The sequence below is a fragment of the Phaenicophaeus curvirostris genome, chromosome 9 (assembly GCF_032191515.1).
Source record: "Phaenicophaeus curvirostris isolate KB17595 chromosome 9, BPBGC_Pcur_1.0, whole genome shotgun sequence".
NCBI lineage: Eukaryota > Metazoa > Chordata > Aves > Cuculiformes > Cuculidae > Phaenicophaeus > Phaenicophaeus curvirostris.
The window spans coordinates 20,569,849-20,594,160 of NC_091400.1; the positions used below are offsets into that span (position 1 = coordinate 20,569,849).

General features: G+C 43.4%; 1 protein-coding gene across 2 annotated transcripts in view; it reads left to right on the forward strand.

The window, feature by feature from the left end:
* The window catches only part of ADK (adenosine kinase), a 244,012-nt gene extending 220,972 nt beyond the window's left edge, over positions 1 to 23,040 (forward strand). For both annotated transcript variants that reach the window (XM_069863580.1, XM_069863581.1), the window contains exons 10-11: positions 5,990 to 6,076; positions 21,913 to 23,040. In XM_069863580.1, coding sequence (XP_069719681.1) covers positions 5,990 to 6,076; positions 21,913 to 22,037 — 212 coding nt within the window. In that variant the 3' untranslated portion in view covers positions 22,038 to 23,040. The remainder of the gene's footprint in view (positions 1 to 5,989; positions 6,077 to 21,912) is intronic.
* Positions 23,041 to 24,312: the final 1,272 nt, after the last annotated feature.

Below are 24,312 nucleotides of genomic sequence, written 5' to 3' on the forward strand. Positions count from 1 at the left end.
TTCCGCTGTAGTCAGTGCCCAGCGGGCAGAAGGCAATACTCGCGTGTGCTCGGGAAGGCTTTTTCAACAGAGTTCAGGGCCACTCTAAACCTTAAACATTGTGACACATGCCAGAAAAATTCATCCCTTGTTCTTTAGGACAGCTTTTTCGTATATGTGTGTGTGTGTGTATATATATATTAAAAAATGTTATATTAATACCAAACTGAAGCAAAAATAGTATTTTCTGTTGACCTCTTCCTTCCCCACGTTTAGACACAGTCAGAGTGATTTGTTTACTTGTGCAAACAAAGGATTGTTTAATATTGAGAAATAAAGTGGAGCTTCAGCTCACAGCAGCGGCCGTGATGATACAGAAAATGCTGATGCTGAAGTGGCTCCCGCACCTCCTGTGGAGCAAACAAACCATGTCTGGGGCTGTAGAAGCTGTTCCTGAGGCACAAGCTGATGCTGGTACCTCTTCTACAATTGTGGTAACTAGATGCAGATTCCTGAGTTGGGTCTTGCGCTGGCATGAATCAAGAGTTATTTGAAAGAAGTGATGTTGAATTAACAAGTGCATGGACAGAATTGGGGGTGGGTTTAGAGGGTACATGTTGGGTACAAAAAGTATTTAATTTTACATCACTGCTATCAGGTGATGTGTATGAGCTCCTTTGGAGGAGCCTTCTTCCCTCTATGAACTCTAATCCTATGAATCACACTTACTTAGATGCTACAAATCTAACTGAATAAAGCCACTCCTGACTACGAAATGGAGCAGTGTACATGTCTGAGGAGGTCTAGGAAGGGAAGATAGATATCACTGAATGTCTTTGTATTACCTTTATGTCCTAGGAGAAAGGGAAGAGGGGTCTGCACACCATCCTTTCCCCTGCAGGTATCTATGGGACCATGAGTGTAGCCACAGAAGGGCCAGAGTCTTCAGGATCATGTTCTGTCTCAGTTTCTACAGAAAATGACCTCCCTGCCTCTGAGGGATGGTCTTTGCATCCTGGCCAGCACAGTTACAAGGATTTACTTTAACTTAGGAAGATGCAAGAAGAATTTCAGCCTAATTGCATTATTTGTGTCTTTCATAATGGAAATAAATTAATATTTGCATTAATTGTATCACACCATAGACATATAAATGTGTTATAAATGACACCTACTCTATAACTTGTTCGGGATGACATTCTTCTTTCAGCAGTAAAGGCTTAACAGCTTCTGTATTAGTAGTTACAAAGTTTTCTCGGCTATATAGTCAATTCATTAGAACAAAGCATCATTTGTTGTGTGTTATTAAAATGTTTTATTAGGAAGATCCCAAAGCACGTGGCTGGCTTGCATCTTGCTCATTCCACTGCTTGACGTCACAAATCAATCCTTTATTTTCCTGACAAGCCCTGCACGGCCACAGCACCAGGCCGAGAGACACTCATTGCTGGATGGAGGAGAGGAGCTGCTGGCATGAGAAGCGAGGCAAACTGAGCGTGCACACTGAGAGCGCCGGGGGCTGCTGCGCTCATCCAGTGCAGCTCTGAACTTCCCAGCCTGCAAATGTGGCATCAGAGTGGTTTTGCTTGGGAATGACAGGCTGAATCTGCACTGCCAGGTTTGAAATGCAGCATCCTAGGAAGTTGTAAGGATTTCTCACAGGGTTGCAGCACATGGGGCCTTGCCTTTTGCTGCGCTTTGGGCAGGGCTGTGCTGGTGCAATGGGAGAGTTGCACTATCTGTTCCATTTACGTTATCGAGTGGCGTCTCTGTGTGCGGTACAGCAACAGCTGCCTTCGTACTTAGCAATATGAGGATAAAGTGCTATTATACTCATTATTTTTAAAAAACGTATAAGTGTCCTGGAGACTTGGAGCCTGTAGGCTTCTGGGTTTGCTTTCTGGAGACGGGTGAGAGCTCAGAACCATCCTGACCAATGTGGGCTTGTTCCAAACACTTTCCTCATTGCTGCTCATCTTAGAGCTGCCCAGAAACACATTTATAGGATTTGAGGTCAGGTTTCAATGTTATGTTCTTCCTGTCTCTCTTTCTTTTCTCTCCTTTCTTTTTATCTGACTTTGGCCCCCGATCTAAGGAAAATTGGGGAGGGTGGAGATGGGGAGGAGATGGACAGAATCCGATTCCACAGTTGTTGCGTTTTTACAAAATTGAAGCTCACAAAAGGAACATGAGCATGTCTCCGTCTTGTAAGCATCTGCACTGCCCCTACCAGCCCACAGATCAAACACTTGTGGAGGAAACAGCTCAATGGTTTTGGTGTATTTTAGGACTGCCTTCTTCCTTTTATTTTATTTTAGTATAAAATTAAGGACACTCCAACACATTGCTCATAAGAGTTCTGTTACAGGTAATTAAATGTAAGTTTACACATTTAATCTACTTTTAAGAGCAAGAGAGACTGGTAAATGACCCAGTTAAGGAAAGTACTCAGCCTAATTGGATGTAATGATTGCTTGCTGGTGTTTATTACTGTACCAAGAGTAGATGTGTAGTCTGAGATTCTAATTTGGTTTGAAGACAGACCTGTAGTATTTGCAGCTATCACCAGAGTTCGATTGTTTCGGGTAACAGCATGAAACAGCCTTGTGTTCATTTCAGAGCTTAAGTGTAACTGAACGGCAGGAGCACTGTTTTTTCAATTAATAGCGCTCTCCAATTATCATCTCTCCAGCCTGCTTTATCTACACTAATATCTTAAGCTACACATGCTGGCGCATGGTTTTGCCTGAGGAAAACAGAGATAGTTTTCACATCTTTATGTACATAATGTGACAACTTAACAATAACTACATTTACCAATTAGCTGGTTTGTTCTGATTCCTCTGTGAGCATTGTCTTCAGCCTGCGGAATCACCCCATCAGTTTTTGAGTTTGATTGTTTCTGTATCATTCTAAAACAGCTGAGCTCCTTGTTAATGTAAAATCATTGAGAGAGCTGAGTCCCAACAGTTTAAATTACATTAATGCTTATAACTAAAATTTACCGAATTATAGGCACCTTGCTGCAATTTGCACTCTCAATTCTAGGCTCCCAGGAAGTGATGTCTGAGCAGAACGTGTTGTATCCCAACGTGTTTACCAGTGGAGATAGTTATTGCTTAAAAATAGGGCACTGGCTTCCATGCCCAGAGGAGCAGTGCTTGGACTTCACAGCACTTATGTAATTATCTTTATTTCATAAGCTCTCAGAATGGTAAATATGATCAGAAGTGACTTTGAAAAGCAAGGCTACTGGCGACCAGCGCACTGACCCAAGGTGTCTCTGTTTGCTGGGATGGGTTTGGGAGCTCTGTAATACAGCGGGTCACACACAAGGTTGAAGTTAAAACATTAGATTCACAAAACAAGGGTGTTCAGAATGGAGACTTCTGCTTTGTCTCAGTTCACCCTGTTGTGCCTACTTGTTACAAAACAGATCAGGGAGAGATGGTAGCTATTTTTATGCTATTACACAGACATAACAAGGTAAATTAGTGGTAGCTTTGATTCTGACTTCATTTATTGTGAAGGAAAGAAAAAAAACACACACCTCAGTATTATTTAGTTGTCACTTCCAATATGTGTTATTGTGAACTAGAGTTTTGTAGACTCTGTTGTGCTAGTAGAAGTTCTTCTAAGGTTAAAGACAGATACTTTGCCTGTTGGATGTGCAGATGGCAATATCTTTATCATGTAGAGCGTGCTCCAAAACCATGTTAGCTGCTTCTGAAACTTCAGTCCTTCAAAGTAGGAGGTTATTGTTCCTCTTGAAAATACATGAAGTAACAGAGACAGTGTGTGTGACTCAGGCAGAGATGGAAAACTGTGAAAAGAGATTCTTCCCCTACCAGCTGGATTCCTTGATGTGTTTGGGGTTTCAGACTGATTGTGTTACTTACAAGTACACCCACTACAGAAATAATAGAGCTTGTAGCGCGGTACTTACCTGCAGGTACTAGAGGGAGCTGAGGGAAGGAGTCAGGACAGGGGAAGGAAAGCAAGGGGAACCATGATGGTGAGACCTTGCATTTGTGTTAGTTTGCTACAACAGAGTCTTACCTGATGGCAAACCACATTCACAGCTTTTGAGGGATGGTGTCTGTGCACCATTTCCTCTCTGTGCCCAAACCCATACATTTGTATGCAGATGCCAGGGTCTCTGTTTCACACAGTGTCCGTGAGTGCCTGCACACACCTGGGGAGGAGGCAGGTTAGGTTATTGCAGGGTGTCTTCAACAGAGCCATCGCCTTGTTCATTGGTTTAGTGTTATCCTACAGCAAATCGTATATAACTTCTCATGAAATGGGTGAGTACGCTCTGCTCGTCTGGCAGAGTTTGATGCAAGACCTCTCTTTCTCAATTTCCAATTCAAATGAATCCTGTTAAAATTCCTAAAAAACATTGCTTTTGGAGACTGTTTTAGGAGCACAACACAGCATCGAAGCATGGTTCTAAATAGCTTTCTTAACAGGATAGAGAGTCAGAAGTGCTGAGAACTGATGGAAACCTGTTCTTTAATTGGAATATTCATCTACTGTTTTCCATTACCCTTTTCCCTTTGCCTCTCTTGGATGGCTGTTGGTGCTGCTCCCCTCCCTCCCCTCCTGGCGGGCCAGCCAACAGTTCCCTCTGGAGGCAGCATCATTATATCTGCCTGGTTCACTTGGTAGCAGATGGTGAGGAGCAGTAGAGCTGATACACTGCATTTCACAGAAACCAGGATCCTTCTGGTACCTCTGCAGCACACAGACTCGCCTGCTTTGAGGCTGTGAATTCTTTTATGTGCCTCCCAAACCGGGTTTCCTTGTTTGCTCCTCTCTGCGTCAGTGTAGGAGTGATATTTATGATCTGCTCTGCTGCTGGACAATGCAGAAATGACTCCTCTCCAGTTTTCAGCTGTTGGAGGATCTATTTCCCATTTGATTTCTATTTTTATCAAAATTTAAAAGAAAACAGCACTGATGGTTTTCGTTTTCACTGGTTGACAGGCTTTTCTTCCCCCTCCCCTTTTTAATTCCTGCTGTCTGCCAAAGGACAATCTGTTTGCTCGGAGACAGTTTAATGCATGCTGACTACCAGAGGCAGAACTTCCATTGGCTCTGTTACAGAGGTAATTTACACTTTAACAAGGTATTGTGACAAGGTGGTAATTATATTTTTATCACGTCATTATGACATTACCACCTGGGAAACCATAGCTGATTAATTAGTGGCATATATTAAATTTATAACCCTAGAACTCTAAAGTTATCATACCTAAGTGGTGTAATTATGGTGAGCTGTGGTGTGGCGGTGAGCTGGAGGTGACAATATGTAGTATCCACTTCTTGCAATAGGTTTAACGAGTGCCAGCAGAGGGCCTGGAGCTGCAGAGAAGGGAACATTGTTTAAAAAAGGAATAGTAAGGAAGAGGGTGAGTGTGAAGTCATTGAAATCTTGAAACCAAATCTAGTCAGATGGCAAGCTGCAAGGCTCCTTACATATGTGTGTGTTTTAAGAAGATGTAATTTGAGAGCACTTGGATTTACACTAGTTCCTGCTTTTTAGTTCACAGCTTGATTTTAGTTCATGTGCATTTGGGTTTTTACAATGCAACAATTTCTGTTGAGCGTTTGGAAGCTTGGAGGCTCCATCCCATCTCTGCAACTAATGGGAAGCACTGGCACTGGCAAGATGCATTTCTTCTTTGTCTTGTCCATGTGCCTGGGTGTTTTGAATTGATCCTCCTGATTTACGTTTTTTCTCTTTCCCTTTATACTAGGAGATAAAGAAAAGAAATTGAGGTGCAGGTAATTAATGAAAATGTCCATAACAAATAACTCAACTGAATGTTTTCCTGTATCCCCATGCAACTGATACAGAATTCTAAGCCAAATCCAGTTTTATCCAAATTCTCATGTTAAAGGTCAGCGCTCCAATTTTGAATTATTTGGATTTTCACTGTTTGTTGTGCTTTTCAAAGTCATATTGGCAAGTAACTCAACATTTTATTCTCCCCTTCCATTACAGAAAACGAAGTGATGACTTTCCCCGTGTTGGTGAGTGATCAGAGTGAAATTGTGGATACCAATGGAGCTGGAGATGCGTTTGTTGGAGGTATTTCTTACTTCTTTCTCTATTTGGAGCTCGTCCTCTTATTCTCTCTGTATGAAATCTGCCATTTTTCATTTAGCTGTCTTTCAGAATGAGCATCATTCTTCTAGAGCTTTTCTCTGCATCCTGAAGTTATTTGATTTAATTAAGCTCTGATTTTCAAAGGGAAGGGGTGCTCTATTACTTTAAAAATAATATGCCATCATGCTGTACTCTGGTCGTTTCCCTGAGATTAATTGTATCTGTCAGACTGTTGCATAAACAAGCTGCATCAAGTACTATATCGTGTACAGAAATCCCTCCTGGCTTCAATGTTAACACATTGTTGTTCTTTAAAACAGGTTGTAGTGAATATTAAACAGTATGTTAATAAGCAAGCATGATGTCTTCTGATCATGTCAATTTGGGTGGAACATCTGCTTCCAATACAATTATTTGGACATCAGAAAAGAACACAAAGGGTTAATTTGTTAAAACAAACCCAGAAAATATCTGGCATTGCTTAATATCCATTTGCAAACTTACTATTTGTTTTGGCACAGGCTCTAAGGAAAAAGAGGATGTTATGTCTATGCCTGCTTTAAAAAATTATTCCATATAAGCCAAACCCCAGTCTAATCCAAAAATTCTGTCGTTCCCTGTACCCTTCATCCACGTCTCTCTGTGATGCGCTGTTGCATCCTGAAGGCTCCGATATCCAGCACGTGGTAGCTGTGAGGAGCTCTATTAGTTGCTAATTTACTGGAAACATTACCAAAGAGGCTTTATAAATAGAATTGCAGGGCTCGGGCTCGTGGCTCTGGAGGGGATAACGAGCTGTGTGTTCACAAATTACAGCATCAGAGCTTTGTCCTGCTTCAGGAAAGTGTTCAATATAGGCTTGATCTTAAACTTGTGAGTAAATCCACCCTCACTTAATGCATTGCTTAAACCAGTGATAGATGTTCAGTATATGCTCCAATCTGGCTGTAAATGGGGAGTGTTGTTACTCGCTGCTTTGTGCTGTTGTGGATCAGAAAGGGAAACAAGTTAGGTCACCTTATTCATACGCCTTCTAGTGCACGCTTGTCACTGTTGTTCCACGATCGCAAACAGGGCTGAATTTGAGCCAGTAACACTGCCTATAGCATAAATAAGGTCTTCTTCAGGTGCTTGTCCTTGTGTGCATGTGCTGTGTATCTGCAGTGCCCGTGAGCTGCTGTTCTTGTTGGGAAAAACAGACAAAAGACCTCACCTGGTTTGTTTTCAGATCCTGAAAATGAAATAACACCAGGTAGGGCCCAAGTGGGCAGTGCGGCAGAGACAGGCTGAGCTCTGCGTCCACAGGAAAAGCTGCTCATGTGTCTGCCACGCTTATCTCAGGTTGTATTCATTCTCTGTGCTTCATTTTAGGCATTTTGAAATCAGGACTTTTTCTTTTTTTAAATCCTACTTTTGTTCTTTCCTGGTTTAGCTGCAGGAAGGCAACTGAGTAATCAGGCTGTAAGAACTGCCTCCTCTCTTTAACCCTTCCTCTTTAAATTACATCTTGTTCCCTGGTGCTGCCATAGCTGCTGTTTGTCTCTAGAAAGGCTAAATCCTAATGACTTCAGTCATTATTCAAAGCATCCTAATGGACGGGCTGATGTAAACCACGTCAGGCTCTATTTCACCAGCAGTGTAATGAGTTGGGGCACGTCCCATCAGACTGGTCTCTGACTGGTTGTGAGATTCCTTTCTTCAAGGGGAAAAATGATATGTAAAACTCTAAACCCTGTTGGGAAGAAATGAAGGAAAGAAAACAGGTCTTCCAAAAGACTGGCTCCCTTTGTTGTTGAGGTAATGTGTCTGGACAGAGCAAGGGCCAGTGCATTTGGGGGAATCCTAGAACAGCCTGGTGTCACTGATTATGGGCACACGTGGTTCCTCTCAGTTCCCGCCCAAACAGCACTGAGGTGTTGTCACTTTTCCATAGTGCACAAGCACAGTGCAATCTAGGGACAGCACAGCACTTTACGGTTCCCACTCAACAACAGGGAAGGGAAGGACTGCGGCTGGTGTTCCCTCTTTAAGGGAAGCTGGCTCAGCAGTTGCCGGTCTGTCTGAAATCCCAGTGTGGTCAGACACTCACCTGAGAAGCAGCGTGTGCACTCAGGTTCTCTCTGCACCGCATTTCTCCCTGCTATGACTCACAAAGCGACATGAGCTTTAGAGTATCCATAATTCTTCCATTAGCTTCTGAGGGATCTCACTTCTCCCCTGTCACTCCATAAATAATAAACTGGTAGTTTATTCTCCTCGGAGAACAGATTTTCCTGAGTTTAGTCCAGATGGGAGATTTGAGAGCCATCAGTCTAGATACACAGCTAATTCTGGTCTTATTTACTGTAGTCTCCTTCTTCACAGTCGCTTTGCTTCCCTCCCCATGTGCAGGAAATGGGATACTGGGCTGGGTAGGCTTTGATTTGGTCTGTGTTTCATTTGGGGGAAGCATCTGTATTTTATCTGTCTCGCACTTCTCACGTGTTTTCAAGGTACCTATCTGCAACAGGAAAGGTTCTTTGTGTCTCCTTACTAGACAGCCCTACAGAGTGATGTCAGTGATGCTCCTCAACATGCGTATCTTCTGTTGGTTTCAGTACTGAGCCAGTCACAGCGTTATTGTCCACACAGGTTTTTTATAATGGGAACATTCAATTCTTTGCAGTGTTCTTCTAGCCTCTTCCTTTAGTTTGAGGTTTCTATCAAGTCATTACTGCCTAGACAAAAGCGCATGTAATAGTTTGACTTTAGTGTCCTTGTAGTAAAATGTTTCAAAATCCATCCTTTAACTGAAAACTGCGCTCAGTGTTATAATGTACTCCTCTGGAAATATAGTTCCTCTCTGCAAACAGTGGAGAACCAGAGTCCCGTGGCAAAGCTTCTCATAGTTCTCTGGAACCGGTGTATGAACATGACTCAATAGCAGTTTTGTTGGAGTAATGTCTTGGCTGAGAGGGGCATGTGGGATATAAGGAGGGCTCACCTCATCAAGCAGGATTTATTTTACATCAGGTGGTCAGGTTTGTTAAACTCTTGTATTGTGAAAGGTCTTTGATGGAGGCAATCTCTTCCAGGGGTGTAGCTCACAGATTGGAAGGAAATTCCTTCTTAATAGTTACACCAGCTTGGCCAACTCCTCCTCATGTGTTTCTCTGTGTGGAAGTGGGAAATAAGAAATCAGTTGGGGTTTTGCTAGAATCTCTCTACTTAAGGTCTTGAAATCTTCAAGTCATGAAAAAATTTAAAGACACAAAGTTTCTGGGCAGTTGCAGTTCTGAGTTGATTCATGAGTTCGGTTTCTTTGAATGTGAAGCCCTTGGCCTCCAAGGAGAGCAAGCTCGCTCTGACAGCTGGCAACAAGAAATAAACCACATTCTTCAGTCAAAATGTGTTTTTATTGAATTGGCACCAGCAATATCTCTGGATTTCTTGCCTCTTACTGCAGGCATCTGCCACTCCGGATGCTGAATGCATGAATGAGAAACTGGGGTTTAAAATCACTGCAGGTGTCTTTATGCTAAAAACTCTTCTCCAAACAATACTAACAGAGTTTTGCCCTTATTGCTTGCCAGCAGCGCTACTACCTTTCAGAAGTTTAAGCAATAATTATTTACAGTGTAGCATCTCATCACCTCTTGGGGATTCCGGAGTTACCACCGGATTGGGGTTGTAAATCCCTGGAATATCCATAAATTGAAGTCATGATTTCACCTCTGGGTTCTGATGACATTGATGAATCACTTGAGCTTGGCTGACACAGCTTATGTCACAAGAGTCCTCGTAATGGCATTACAGCCTTCGTTTGTGGAGTTTGGGGAACATCCTATTACTTGTTAAATTAACACTTGTTTCTAGTCATCCTCAGTTTGAACCTTTGCAATAATGATAATCAAAGCATATTAAATGGTAATCAACAGACTGAAATATGGAGAGTTTTATCATCTTATGCTTTTCTTTATGCCGTCCTGCTCTCTTGAGCCAGAGTAGATCTGCCTTCTGTTTGGACTCCCCTTTGGCATCACCACCATAAGTGATGAAGGCAGTAAGCATCTCTCCTCATAGTTACTGCCATCGCTCCCTGCAAAATCTCTCCCCTGGAATCTGTCTGCTGAGTGGAACTGGGTAGAGTTCATAAGAAATTAATAGGAGAAGTTGTACAATCAGTGTTTCTTCAGGTTCTGTCAATTCAAATATATTGACTTGTGATTTAGTCACCTACTGCATGAAAAGGACAAGAGGATGAACTGTAACCACAGGTCATCTGAAAGTCACGTGAAGAAGCAGTGGCAGAACAATCACAGCAAGTGTAATGACTTATCCCCATGTTATAAAGATGTTATGCCTTTCTCAGTGAAAGGGAATCCCAGGATGGAAGGGGCTCTTTGTACAGTGCCAAGTGCATGCTGATAGTGATTTGCCTCCATTGGTATCAAAGCCAAGGTCAGGAGCTCAAACCACCAGTCATTTAAAACTCCCATTGCAGCTTTCCTGTGCTGAGGAATCTTGTAAAGCTGCAAGCTAGCGTTTGGAAGCTGCATTCTGAACATTTTCAGTGCAGATGCTCACAGAATGAGCTGGTCTCTCTCTTTCTTGCGTTAAACCCAGCGTGAATCTTATGAGATGGCCAACTGCTGTCTCAGCTATGGGAGCACCATTCCAACAAAGATAGGGACAACAGCAAAAGAGGAATTGTCATCTTTTGTACGTGTCCTTGCCCGAGTGTGCCTCGTGGCATCCTTATCTTTAGACACCACAGGCCTTAGTGGAGATAATTCCCTCCTCTTGTTTCTGCTTCTCTTGCCGAACTGGCTCAATAAAGCCATTCCCTCATTCTTAATATAGAGGTTAACTTGAAACATTATTTTCCCATCTTAATCTAAATGCCTCTACAAATTGGATAAAGGCCTTGGACTCCTAAGAGTCTGCCTAAAGGTCATCATGTTGTTCAAGTTTTAGCCTGCTTATGTAAGGTAAACACAAATGATTTTCTATAGAGTGGCAGACAGCTTTGATTGCAGGGCCAGGTAATATTGGGCATGCTTCTACATTATTGAAATGGTAAAATATGATCCTCAATATGAACCACTTTTTGAACATATTCCACATACACATAGATGTATGTATATAAAAACACAGCACAAGAAATAGAAATGTATGTTGGCAAAGAACCCATAGGGCATAGAATAACTACTCATTGTTGCTCCTCTGCTGTTAAAGTTTGATTCAGAAACTTTTTTTTACTAAAGGTCTGGTTCTGTTTCTGAACATACCAGTATGACTTGGGAACTTTGAAGCCGGTGGATTTAAACAAGTGTAGTAGTATTGATAAAGTGGAAACAGGATTGAGTACAGTATAGTTGTTCTCATGCTGCTGTTGTGCAGAATCAATCATTTATGGAAAGAATCCAGAATCCTTAAAATAAAGAATCCTCTAGGTAGGATTTAAAATGTTTGGAGTTGACCCTGCTTTAAACCTGGGCTGGAGCAAGTGACCTCCAGAGGTGCCTTCCACCCTCACTTGTGCTATGATCCCATGAGTTCTTATCCCATAGGAATTCGGTTCCAGGTGCCTTTTCCTGCTTTTCTGTCAATGCACCTCAGTCTCTTCAGAGGGCAGCGCTGGTGGCTAAAGGGTAGAATCTGATTGAATTAAAAAATGGAGCTTATACAATGGTAATTCCAGCTTCCCACGGTAAATATGACCCAGGGCTAGGATGATCTATATCCATGGCTTTGTCTGATAGGTCCCTTCTGTATTTGGTGCAAAGGAGTTGTTGGAGGGAGGCGAGTGCATGTATGAGACGTGAAACAAGTTCCTGTGGATTGTTGTTGAGTGGCCGTATGAGGAGTGCTCGACGCGCCAAAAAGCTCTGGCGGTGCCTGCAGCAGGGGCAGCGGGTCTGAAGGGTTTGTCAATACCAAATTATGAATGAGCTTGTAACTGTATCAAAAAGAAAGTTCCTTAATGGATTTGTAGGGCTCTAAGATTGTGGAAGAATCTGTTTTCACTAAAAAAACTGCAGAGAAATACAATATTCCTCTGAATAGCTGTATTTTCAACTGTGGTGTAAGAGCTGCCCTTCCTCCAGTACCGGCCACTCCCAAACCGTTCCGGATTTATTCAAAGAGGAGTGAAGGAACTGGGAACAGTTCTCTACTGAGCAGCAGGAGCATGATGTCAGAAGCTGCCTAATCCACTTAGAGCGGTCTTTAATTTGTGTAAGGTTTTTATCCGTGTTACAGATACCTTGGGAAGTTGTCTTCATTTTTAATCACATTTGATAGAGAGGAATGCTGTGGATGAAACATCACTGCTGTGAAGTGCTGCCTTCTGATAGCACCGGGGCTCGGCGATGTGATCTCATTTGCCAGCTGGGAGTGAGGGGCACTTTTTTGGTGCTATCAATCAAATATGGATGTGATGTAACTTGTTACGGCTTATTTTTGCTATGGAATTTATCTTCCTGAGCAAAAAACAAGGGGATTCTGCTTTGGATTGTTCTGCCTTTGCTTTGAAGTGAAGATAACTGCTCTAACAGAAATCAGCACACACTCAGTCCTCATTTAGACAACATGGGTGGCTAATTGCCTCTGAGCAATCCTGTTGTTACTGAGATCGTGGCTGAGAAGAGATGAGGCTTTGAAATAAAAATATCTCCTAAATGCCATCAGCGTCTGACTGACAGCCTGCGTTGCCCATCTTTAATGCTCCTGTTTCACACACGAGCTTAACCGCTGACCGGCAGAGAGGGCATCGAGCCGTGCTCGCTGGGGTAACTTGTCGGCACTGGGCCTTGCTGCCCCTGTGCTCCAATGGCATTTCTGACTCCGGTAACCATCACCTCTGAGCCCCAGCTAGCAGATGGCCACCTTATCTCTGTGACTGACCTTCTCCACGCTAGAACATTCCCAGACAAATCCACCCCTAGTGGATTTCCCCCCATCTCAGCCAAAGGCGCACAGTTATTCATTACGGGCACAACTTAGAAACTGTCCAGAGCCTGAGTTGGGGCTCCATAAACAAAACCGTTAGCACAGATAGCACTCAGGACAAACGTGGCATCTTCCTGTTCACTTTTCAATTCCCTGATTTTTACCAGTTTCCATTCAAAATTATTTCTTTGAGAATAATACCCTCCTGTGCTGGCATTGTGTTTCAAACTGGTAGCAAGTGCTGTCCAAGTCTAATTTAATTGTGATCCAATCTGGCTTAATTGTTTTGTTTTAATCGCTACCATGTTCTTGGTTTCTAACTATTCGTCTTAACCTTATTACATATGTATTTTTTATCAACATGCGGTAACTTAAACATGGTAATTCACCTTTTCACCTGTGCAGTGTAGAGACAATCCAGAAAGATACAGAGCAGAATTAACATGAGGCCAAACGTAGGTCTAAGTGCTGTCATTTTTAAATATCATGTCAAAGTGAGAGATCCCTTGAAAAGGATCAGTGTCTGGAATTAAAAACCCTCATAAGTTTCTAATTAGCCTGAAGCAGGACCTGATCGTTCTGCTGCTGGGGCTCTGTTCTGTCAGTGCCACTGTCAGTGTTAAGGAGCCTCAATACACAGCAAGAGGATTAATAGTTTGCAAAATTGGCTTTTAAAAGGCGTAATTTACCTCCCCATAAATGCAATGACATTCTGGACAGGCTTCGTGAGAAATAAACGTCAAATAGGTTGTGTACGTTTTAAAAAACAAACCTACTGTGTTAAAAATAGGCTTTCAAACCCAATTATAAAGTTCCAGTTTTTGCTGTGATGGCTATGGGACAATTACAAATTGACTCAACGCCTCAAAGCAAATCATCACCATTTAGAATACTTTGTCATGCCTGCTATCCCCAGCCTCATAACATTTCATTCTGTGTTAATGTGTCATGTGTTAGAAAATCATGTAATGATAAAGAAAATGTGCGTGTGGAAGGTTAGGAATTACTTTAATGAGTTATTATTACCTTGCTTGTAGAATGTTGGTAATATTTGTGTTATTTTAATGTATTCTGAGCAGAGACAGAGGCACTAGTCAGATTGGATCATCAAGAACATTCCCCTGGGAATCAGGGTAGGATGTAGTCCCCTAAGAAATGATTGTGTCAGATGAGGCTGATGCTGTATTCGCAGGAGATACAAGAACGCACAATGGGATGTAAAAATACATTGAGTGATGTCCTATATTTCACATCTAATAAGACTGGCTGTGATACAATGGAGGTTGCCACAATGGCCATGAAGGTACTTTCCAGGCTATGGGGTTAGCGGGACCCTCGCTGACTTGCAGCTGCCTCTGTTAAATAATCACAGAATCATAGCAGCAGGGAATGGTTGGGGTTGGAAGGGACCTCAGAGCCCGTCCAGTTCCACCCGCTGCCATGGGCAGGGACACCTCCCGCTGGATCAGGGTGCCCAAAGGCCCATCCAACCTGGCCTGGAACATCTCCAGGGATGGGGCAGCCACGGCTTCTCAGGGCAGCCTGGGCCAGGGCCTGCCCACCCTCACAAGAAAACATTTCTTCCTAAAATCTCATCTCAGTCTACGTCTGCCATAATTTATTCACTTCCCCCTACTGAAGCAGGTTCTTAGTTGAAGTGGGAAGATGGCATGGTTACAGTAAAAATTAAATAATAGAAAAAAACATAGTCCCAGCTGGAAGCAGTAGTAGCAGTGCTTGCAGGTCAGTTTGACGCTCATCTAACTCTGCTTGAGGGACGTTACTGTTATGGGTGATCAGTAAATGATTGGTATCAACCCAGGACTGTGCCAGAGATTTAAAGAGGCAAAAGAGATGAAATCCCACTCGAAAACAGGAGCCTGTATAACCACAGACCAAGGAATGCGTACGCCCATCTGAGTGATCCTTGCAGAAATTCAGTGCATTCAAACTGTGTCCATAAATACAAATATAAAGAAAACAGGAGGGACAGGGACAGCAATACCAATGCTGACCACTTTGCCTGGTTTATAATTCATGCTCGGGGTTAGAAAAGAAGTGGTTTGTGTCAGGGGGATGTCCATGGGCAGTGAAATGCATTCAGCACATGGCCATTTTATAAATAACGTAAAAGTAGGCTTCTGAACCATTTTATCCATGATCTCATGGTTCTGTCATTCTCTGGAAGCAGAAATATTGACGTTTACCAGGCTGTTTGTTCCAGCCTTCTGATCTCCTGCAGTTTATTTTTATAACAACCTTATCGATGAGCCTCTTACTCAGCTCTCTAGGTTTAACTGAGTTGAGTCGATTTGTTACTACAGCTTCAAGTAGCTGTTACAGAACAAGCGAGACATCCTAATAAAGCTGTAACCGTGTTTACTCAAACATGGTATTGATTTTACTTGGAGAGGGAGAGGCGAGTGCTTAGCATGGTGTCAGGGAGGATGAATTTCACTGCAGTTTTTCATTGTCATCTGTCATGGTTGTGAAACACTAAGTGAAGCCACAAGAGGATAATTAGAATTGCCAGAAATTTAGCCCCTAAAATCAGCTAACCACTTGGGATTTTTGTAGTTTAATTAGTTTTTATTAAAACTTTCCTCTAGTGGTATAGTCAGGAAGGGTTTACTCATGTTCTTTTCAGCGAGAGCAAGATTGCAAGGTTGCCACTTGTTAGATACACATCTTAAACGGCTCTTTTTCTGAAGGGGTTTTTCTCTCACTTGTAATTAGCCTGGCACTGCAGGTCTGAGGAAGTACAGAACCATTTCATTTTCAAGAGAGGGAAAGATGCTGTTTGTTCACCTAGACATTTGTGGTTAATAACATATATGTGCATGTGTGGAATAGTTCTTGGATTGTATTTTGAGAGAGCAAGTGCTAAGGTGTGTGCAGGCTGAAAGAAGTGCAGTGTGTTTGAAGATGCTTACATTTAATTTGTCTTACATACTGCAAATCTAACGTGTCAGACCACAGTGCCAAAATACATGAGAAAGGAAGCCAAATCCCACCCTTCATCAAAGACATTTGCGTTTGGAGTAGCCAGCATTGGTTTGATAGCGATGGGCAGGGCCTCTGGCTCGCCTCAGTTCTTGGCTGCAATACTCGCCATCTGCCTCGGGATTGAGCAGGAGAAGCCTCGGCGCGTCGGGCGCATCGATCAGAGCCTGTACCGCAGAACCATTGCATGCCAGTGGCTTTTACACACTCCAGGCTGGCTGGTTGGTGCTTGGCACCAGTGTTGCAAGCCACCTGATCACAACTGACCGGACTCGCGCTGCCCTAATATTAACCTCCTCCGGCAGCGCTTAAGGCATCCAGAAAAGCCTCAGCCTTATCAGCTCTGAGGCTGTCGATTGCTGGGGTAATGCTTCTTGAGAATTCACCCTCCCACGTGGCTGGCCTGGAAAGCTGGGATCACATAAAAATAGACGAGCGTTCAGGCGACTGTGAGAAACGCTGCGTGTGAACGAGAGCGTGAAGAGGTGCTGCCAACTGTCCCCCTTGGTGGAATAGCACCATTTAAAAAGGCAGTCACAAATTAAGCTGTAGAAACTCTAAATACAAGAAGAGAGGAAGCAGCTCAGCTGCTGCTGAGCCTTCCTGTGGCTGGGACAGTTTTGCTGGTGGATGGCCTGGCTGGCACAAATTCCATTAGGAACTTCAGGGTTCAGCTGGGAGAGGAGGCTTGTCCTGGAGCATCACACAGCACAAATGTTTGGAAGGGCTCTGACTTGGGGTCAGCTTGTAATTGTTTATAATGAATGCATTTGATAATTGCTTTTCCCTTGCTTTTCTCTATTTAATTTAAAAAACACACGAATTTTGCCTTGGGCATCTTATAAAGGTTGGTAGTGTGAGAGAGACTGCAGAAAGACGAGTCGTGGGAGAGCTGGGTGTCAGAGGCTTATAAACAGATTTCCAGCCAGCATTAGTAATTAACAGTCATTAAAATTAATTGTCAAGTGTACAATTTGAAATGAAACATTTGGCTTCACTATGAGCTGTTTTTAAGTGTTGTTAAACCATTACCGAGGCAGACCAGAACTGTTTTAAACTCACCACTCTCGGACTCCTCCATTCCCGGCCAGCGGCACTTGCGCGAGGTCTGCATTCAGAATTACCATGGATAATCCAAAGATAAAACTTTCAGAGAAATCACTGATTTCTGTGACATTGCCTCTGCAATGTCTGTTTTGCCAGCCACAAGAAAATGAACTTTGTTCCCCTTGAATGGTTTTTAAGTGCTACTCAGCTCTAAGAAGTAGCAGAGTAAAGACAACACCTTTTGTGGCAGTCGGGGACAGCCTTGCTGTGTCTTTTCAGATCTCTATTGCCATTCCCCAAGAGATCTGAGCTGGTTTCAGTGAGGCCTCTGGTTCGGGAGTGGATTTTGAGGCTCAAGCACCACTTCTGGCACTTGGCTTACAGAACTTTGCCTTTGGTAGTGAGCATAGAAAGGAAGAAAGCAACTTGGCTCTTCTGTGCTCCATTCGGTGTGCAGACCTAATGAAGATCAACACTATCTGGGAGCACATGGAGTAGGGACGCTGGAGATAATAAGATTAACTCACAATTATGTCAGGTGCACTTTTCAGAACGAAGTGATCTTAGAGACGCTTTTCTCTGCTGCGCAGAAAAGAAGTAGTTATGGGCCAAAAGCAGCTCTTGGTGTGTGATAATCACTTCCGTCATCTGGGAACACAAATACAGTTTGTGCTACTTGAAGGTTTAAGGCAGCTTTTGATGTAAACCCATCTTCAGTTTCTAGGATGATGCTAAGAGGGATCAATTGGACACAGTTCTGAATAACTTCTTATCATGACGAGGTACAAGGTGGCGATGTGGCTGTCCATGCCTTTGAGGGAGCAAAAGGCACCCCAGTCTACTTGGGAAGCTCATCAAGACGGCTCATTACTGCAAGGTGCCCTGCTGGCTGTCCTGCACTGCCACTTCTTTTACTCTGTAGTGATAAACACTCTGGATGTCTGGGCAGGAGGCAGGCAAATGGGAAAGCCTTGAGTTTGGCTCCTACCTTTGTGTTCCAGGATGAAGAGCGTGGTGCACCTTGCACGTAACACATCAGTAGCATCAGCAGCGTAGAGATGCTCTTGCAGAAGAGCTGCAGTTAGAAGATGCTGGACAATATTACCTGAAGGTGTTTTGGTAAAATCTGTGAAGTGAGCTTGTCTTGCGTAGCCCAAATACACTGCTGCTTCCTGCCTTCCATTCCAGTGACAGCCAGGAGCTTGTTCAGGCCGTGGCAGCAGGTAAAGAGTTGCTGAACTACTTCACTGTGTGCTGGGCTGATCTGGTTCTGTGAGCTCAGTCCTGCCCTTTCTACCTGTGGAACTGTAGGAGCTGTGTGAAGTCAGTCTGAGGCCACGTTCACTTTACCTTCTTGCATTTCCAGTCACGGCACCTTAAAGAGGTTACAGTCTTCAACTGCTTAGCATCTTCCCTCTGCCGCCCTGCACGCTGGAAGGGGGGTTAGTAACCCACCTCTGCTTCAGTCAGCTCAGTTAGCAAAGATCTACTAGTCAACAGCTTAAACTAACCTGACTCAGTTTGACAGAGTATGAGGTCATACCAGCAGCAAAGGACAGCAAAAAAATGATGGGGCAGTAACTTCTTCAGGGGGAGCTCAAGCTGAGCCCATGCCTTGGGAGGTGACTCGTGGGGTTTGAATGGCAGCACCTTAAGCACCAGAGGCAGCAAGCTCTGCGTTACATTCTGACCATGTTGCTTTTTACTGCATTCATGAAAAAGAACATTCTGCAGCTAAGGCAGCCAACCTGATAGAGCAGAGCTCTTTGTTTCTCTGCTCAAACAACAGTGCTTCCTGGTGTTCCCTCGGGGGCTGCTTTGCCAACTGCCTTGTCTTAGTATGTGATGTCGCTCTGTGGTTTTGATATGCGTGTCTGTGTTGTCATTCGATGCGATATTGTGTCAGATACTGCTATTTCTATTTCATCTATGAAACACATACCTTTTAAGAGAAACTCAACAGACAAGAGAATGGTTTGAGGGCAAACTCCCCACTGCAGTTTCTACCTATCTCCTATAAGACAGCCGTTCCTAATGTCATTTCTCCACTACTCTGAACTCACAGAGGGCTCTCATTTCTATCCCCAATTAGAACAGGATGTTTTTTCACCTGATTCTGATTTCACTTAGATCAGAATAAATAAGAAGTAGCTTCACTGAAGACAAAAGATATGCACTAGCTTGAAACTCCATTGAGCCTGAGGGGTGATGACAGTCTTCATCTAGTTGGTATGGAAAAACAATTAATGTTTTATGGTTCTTTGCTCCTTGGATTTTCTCATCTTTATAGATGTTTGATGCCTTGATCATAAACACAGAGGACTGTTTCTTTCTTGTATAAACCCTTCTGAATTCATGCTCTGCACGACACCCCGTCTCGTGTTCGCCTTTGGAGACTTGCCCAGTGCATCTTCGATGCATACTGAGTCAGGAATGGACTGTCTTAACAGCTTCCTTTTACACACGGGTACAGCTTGCTCTCAGGCTTTAACCACCCAGGAACATGCTGGCAAGCTCCTGCTTCCCAGGCAGTTTAAATCGAATGATTGACATTCTCCACCTATCCAAGAGAGTTTTCTCCTAAGAATGCATATTAATTTAATGGAGACCAGGCCATTTTCATCTCGTTATTCAGAAATGGTCTGATTTCTGCCAGGCAAATTCCTCTGCTGCTACCCAGCTATGACTGTTACAGCTGGACCATCCCAACACTGTCGCGTTGTCTGTCATCCCCTGCCTGCCACCAGTGATTGCACTCACAGCGCAATTTCCTCTTGGTTTAGATTCTCATCTCTGCATAATGAAAACTCCTGTCTTCTCCTCTTGTGCTTACAGACTTAAATGTTAGTGAAGCAGTTGTTTCTCCCCAGTCTCAGTGGATAACTGTGACATTCCAGCTAATATGTAGTTCTGTAGAGAAGTAAGGATGTCAAACTTACAAATTCTCTCCTAGTTGTCACCTGAAACACCTACTTTCTGTGGCCTCTCTATTCCAGTGAAAAGTATTTCATATACAGATTGAGGAGTTTCAAACTCTTCTCCCATCCTGTGCAGGTTAAAGAAAACTATACATCACCTGGGCTTCTTTTCACTGTCGGTCATGGCCAAGGAGTCAAGAAAGATCATGGCAATTCATGAAAATGGGATCTGTTGCTCACCAGTGTTATCCTTGGTTAATCTGACCTTGTTTCTCATGTTTGACATTATTTTTACTCTTCAAGGAACAGACATCATTGCATAGGATAAAATATTTTTGTCATCTTCCAAAAGATGTTCAAGACCAAGGTGTTCAAGGCCAGGTCGGATGGGGCTTTGAGCAACCTGGTCCAATGGGAGATGTCCGTGCCCATGCAGGGGGTGGAACTGGATGGGTTTTAAGGTCCCTTCCAACCCAACCCATTCCATTATTCTATGACAAATACATTCTAACATGCCACAAAGAGGAATTATAATGCAGTCCTTCTCCCAGTAGAAACCAAGCTGAACAAAGAAAGTGTATTTGACTCTGTCAAAGGAAAGCAAGCAAAACACATCAACTTTGAGTCCAAATTTGTAACATGTCAGAAATCGGTGCCTCTGAGCTAGCTGTGCTTACGAGAGACATGGCTTCAAGACTGGATTTGTGCTGTCAAGGCCCAAGGCCTGTCAGAGCGTGGCACAGGAACTCAGAATGGTGGGTGAAAGCTTTAAAAAGAACGTGTTTCAGCTTGCTTGAATTCTGATTTTCCTGAGCAAGTTTCACTTTCCTTCTGCGATTGGATGAGGAACAGAGATACATCTGAAACATATTAAAAACAGGATAAAAGTGAATAAAATATTACCTCTAGAGTGCCAGAGTGGAGTTCTAAGTTATAAGATACTAAGTTTGCTTTTCACATCTTGAAAACCTCTTCCAGAGTCAGAATAGTTATTTCCCCTCTGCCGCGAGGTCTCTCATGCTTCTGATCACAATGGCTACAGCCAAGACAGAATGGTTCAGACATGAAGGACTTGATCCATAACATTTGTGGTGCCTCTTGCGCTTCGATTTTCCAAGTTCCTATGAATAATCTGCTTTTTAAGACTCTCTCTGCTTATATTTATGTAAAGAGATGCTCTGGTTTTCAAAATGCCCAGTTCCCAGTGATTTCTAATTGTCTTAAGCCACATGTACTAGGGCTTTGTTAGCCAAAGCAGTTAACCCAGTGCCCTGCTTTGCAAGGTGCCAGGTTCTGGGTACAGTTTGCTGGCTACGTAGCAATCGGAACATGCTGAGAGGCGCCCACTGCTTCTGAAGCCTTAGGTTAAATTGCACATAATGAAGGGCAACAAATGCACCTAGCTTTTCTCATCAGGTAAAATTTCTCATCTTTTCGTTGCAAACACTTGTAGCTGTGAATAGCAATAACATTTATTTGTTATGGGCCTTTCCCTTTTATCTGAGAGAAGCTTGCAGAGTAGCTGTTGTGTGGAGCTGTGCCTGCAGCCAGGATGAACAGAAGGAGCACTCTGCAGCAGGAAAAACTGCTGCTTTGGTTTTAAAATGGGATTTGAGGAGTTCTCTCTGGAAAAGGAGAGAACGAGAACTCCACTAAAATAATTTTGAGGGCACTAACAAAGATCAGTCTTGATAATCTTTAATTTACGTGACGCTACCAGCTGAGACCACAGGCAGAAAGAACAACAGCAGTGCTCCAGCTCAGCGGGTTGCTCAGCACAGCACTAAATTTAAACCAGGCAGTTTCCCATGTACGTATGGTTCGGCCAGTGTTCCAGTGCCCTGTGACAGATGGATACACTCACAACCACTGGTCTAACTTCTTTCTCCCTGCTTTTTCTCTCCACTTTGTCCACAGGCTTCCTCTCTCAGCTCGTCTATGACCGGCCCGTGACCGAGTGCATCCGAGCTGGACATTACGCAGCCAGCGTGATTATCAAGCGCTCAGGTTGCACCTTCCCAGAGAAGCCTGACTTCCACTGATACTGGTGAACTGGAGGCATCAAGAGTTACTCCCATGTTGCTGTGGGATTGCTGCCTAAAGTTTTCCTCCTTCCCTCTCCTCACCTTTCCAATTACCTGCATCAACGCTTCTGTACTTCTGTTCATCGTATTCTAAACAAAACATCTCTTTCTCTGATGTTTTCCTTTCTGTGCCACCAACCGTCTCTCAGTAGTCCTAACTTTTGGAAACTGTGCTAAATGGAGCTTCCCTCATCTGTCAGGCGAAATTGTTCTGTTTACACAGTTTATGAGGAAGTCCCATGTACACTGCTGATTAACACCATTACAACCCTTCTGTTGGATTTCCTAGCTCGTATCCTAGCTCATGTCCTAGCTGTGGCCAAGTCCTACTCAACTTACGTGACCTCAACAGGCCTGACTTTATTTGTCACTTAAAGTTATAACCCAGGCGTTGTTCTTTCTGTAGTGACACTGGTGTAAAGAGCGGCATAAATGTCCCAAGGATTCCCTTCCATATTTGAGTGTAGATGATCCAGCCATCAGATCCAGTAATTCCAGGGACTGATCCAAAGCTGATGTTACGCACTCAGTCATCTCGCACCGATGCCAGTGAGTTTGGGTCTGCTGCTGCGTGAGAGCAGGATCTGGCCACCGAGTAGTCCCACTCATCTGTGGGTGAGCTCAGAGAGGTACTTCCAGGGATTGCAGGGCAGGCGCATACGCTGATGAGGAACATACACAGATAGATTCCATCTCCTCTGGGTGAGCTCTCTAGAGGCTGTATTTAATTAAGGTACATGTAGTGAAAATGAGGTACAGAAATATTTATGCAGGATATATTGACAGGATATGCCAAACAGTCTCTGAAACGCACATTTTTAAACTTTTAATTTACCGTGGGTAATTGAGCAATATGCTGGATTTTGTTTGTATTTACAGTATTCAAAGAGGTGATCTGACACTGCATTCATTACTTTGCTATGTAATTTGATACTGATAAATAAAAAATGGTCATATAGTTGCTCCTTGGTTTGTATTGGTGTGGGTCTGGCTTTCCTCCACATGTTGTACTGAAATGGGAGCAAGAATGGGTGCTTAAACCACAGTGCATGCCAAATCTCAACATTTTATACGTGACTTTCAGTGTCCAGGTGAGTGTTTCAGAGTGATCTCAGCAGTAAGGGATGGAAGGAGCATCAGTTCGATGTTTGTACCATGGGAGAGATGAAAGATTGATGGCTAGAGTTCATTGGAGAATGTTAAGTCAGTGCTGGCTTCACACTTCTCTGCAGAGCAGAGTTTGAATGTTGTTACCACAGTTTGTTTGTTGCAAAGTGCATGGGGAGAAATCAAGATCCCAGTTCCCTTGTTTGGCCCAGTATCCAGTCTGACACCTCGGACAGCAGGCTCTCTTGTCCTAGAGGTCACCTGCTGGTATCCCTGCAAGGACGTCAAGGAGCTGCAAACCAGCCCCTTCTGAAGAATCTCATGGGGCCATGGATCTCCATGGTCACCAGCACAGATCGTTGCATCGTAAGTATGTTCTGTTCTTCGGGGGCTTGGGCTCACAGGTCTGTCTGTGTCCTAACAGCTTTGTGCAGTTAAGGCTTGTCTGGTTTCTTCACAGTGCTGTTCTCAAAACAACTTTGGACCTTACGTTTCTCGTGTTCTAGCATAGGAGAGAGAAAGGAATATGTTGGAGTGAAAATGGAACTGCAGACAGAGAGAGGCTGCAGTGCACTTGGTCTTCAGGCTTTGTGAGTTGGCAAGAACGTTATTTTTTACATCTCTTTGGGCAGAACCCTGTCCTCTCTCGATGTCGTTCCCTCTCTAAAGGCAGTAAGCTCAATAAGATAGGAACTCCAGAGGGGAAGGTGGTAGGAATTCCAAGTCGTGCAGCCACAGCCCCATCTGTGCCCAGACTCACTGCTGATCTTGTGATCATCTGAATTTTCCCTTGTGTACATGAAGTAATTTAGGACATTTTGTCCACCCTCAAAAAACAGCAGTAGCTGTTTCTCCTTGTTTGAGAGTTCAGGAGGGAAGGCAAAGGAGGCGAAAGGAAAGGAAAAAAGCTTTCCATACAAAGAGGTGAAATAGGCTACACGAGAATGACAATAGAAACACAGACTGTTTTAGGATGACAAGTCCGGGAACAATCTTTAATTTAAAGGGTCTTATCCACAGTTTTCATAAAGAACTGTTAATTAAAAGTGTGATGACATGTTTGGGATTTAAAGGAACTCATTCTGCAAAGGATTTATAGCAGTGGCAGCTCTGGAGCATTAGGATT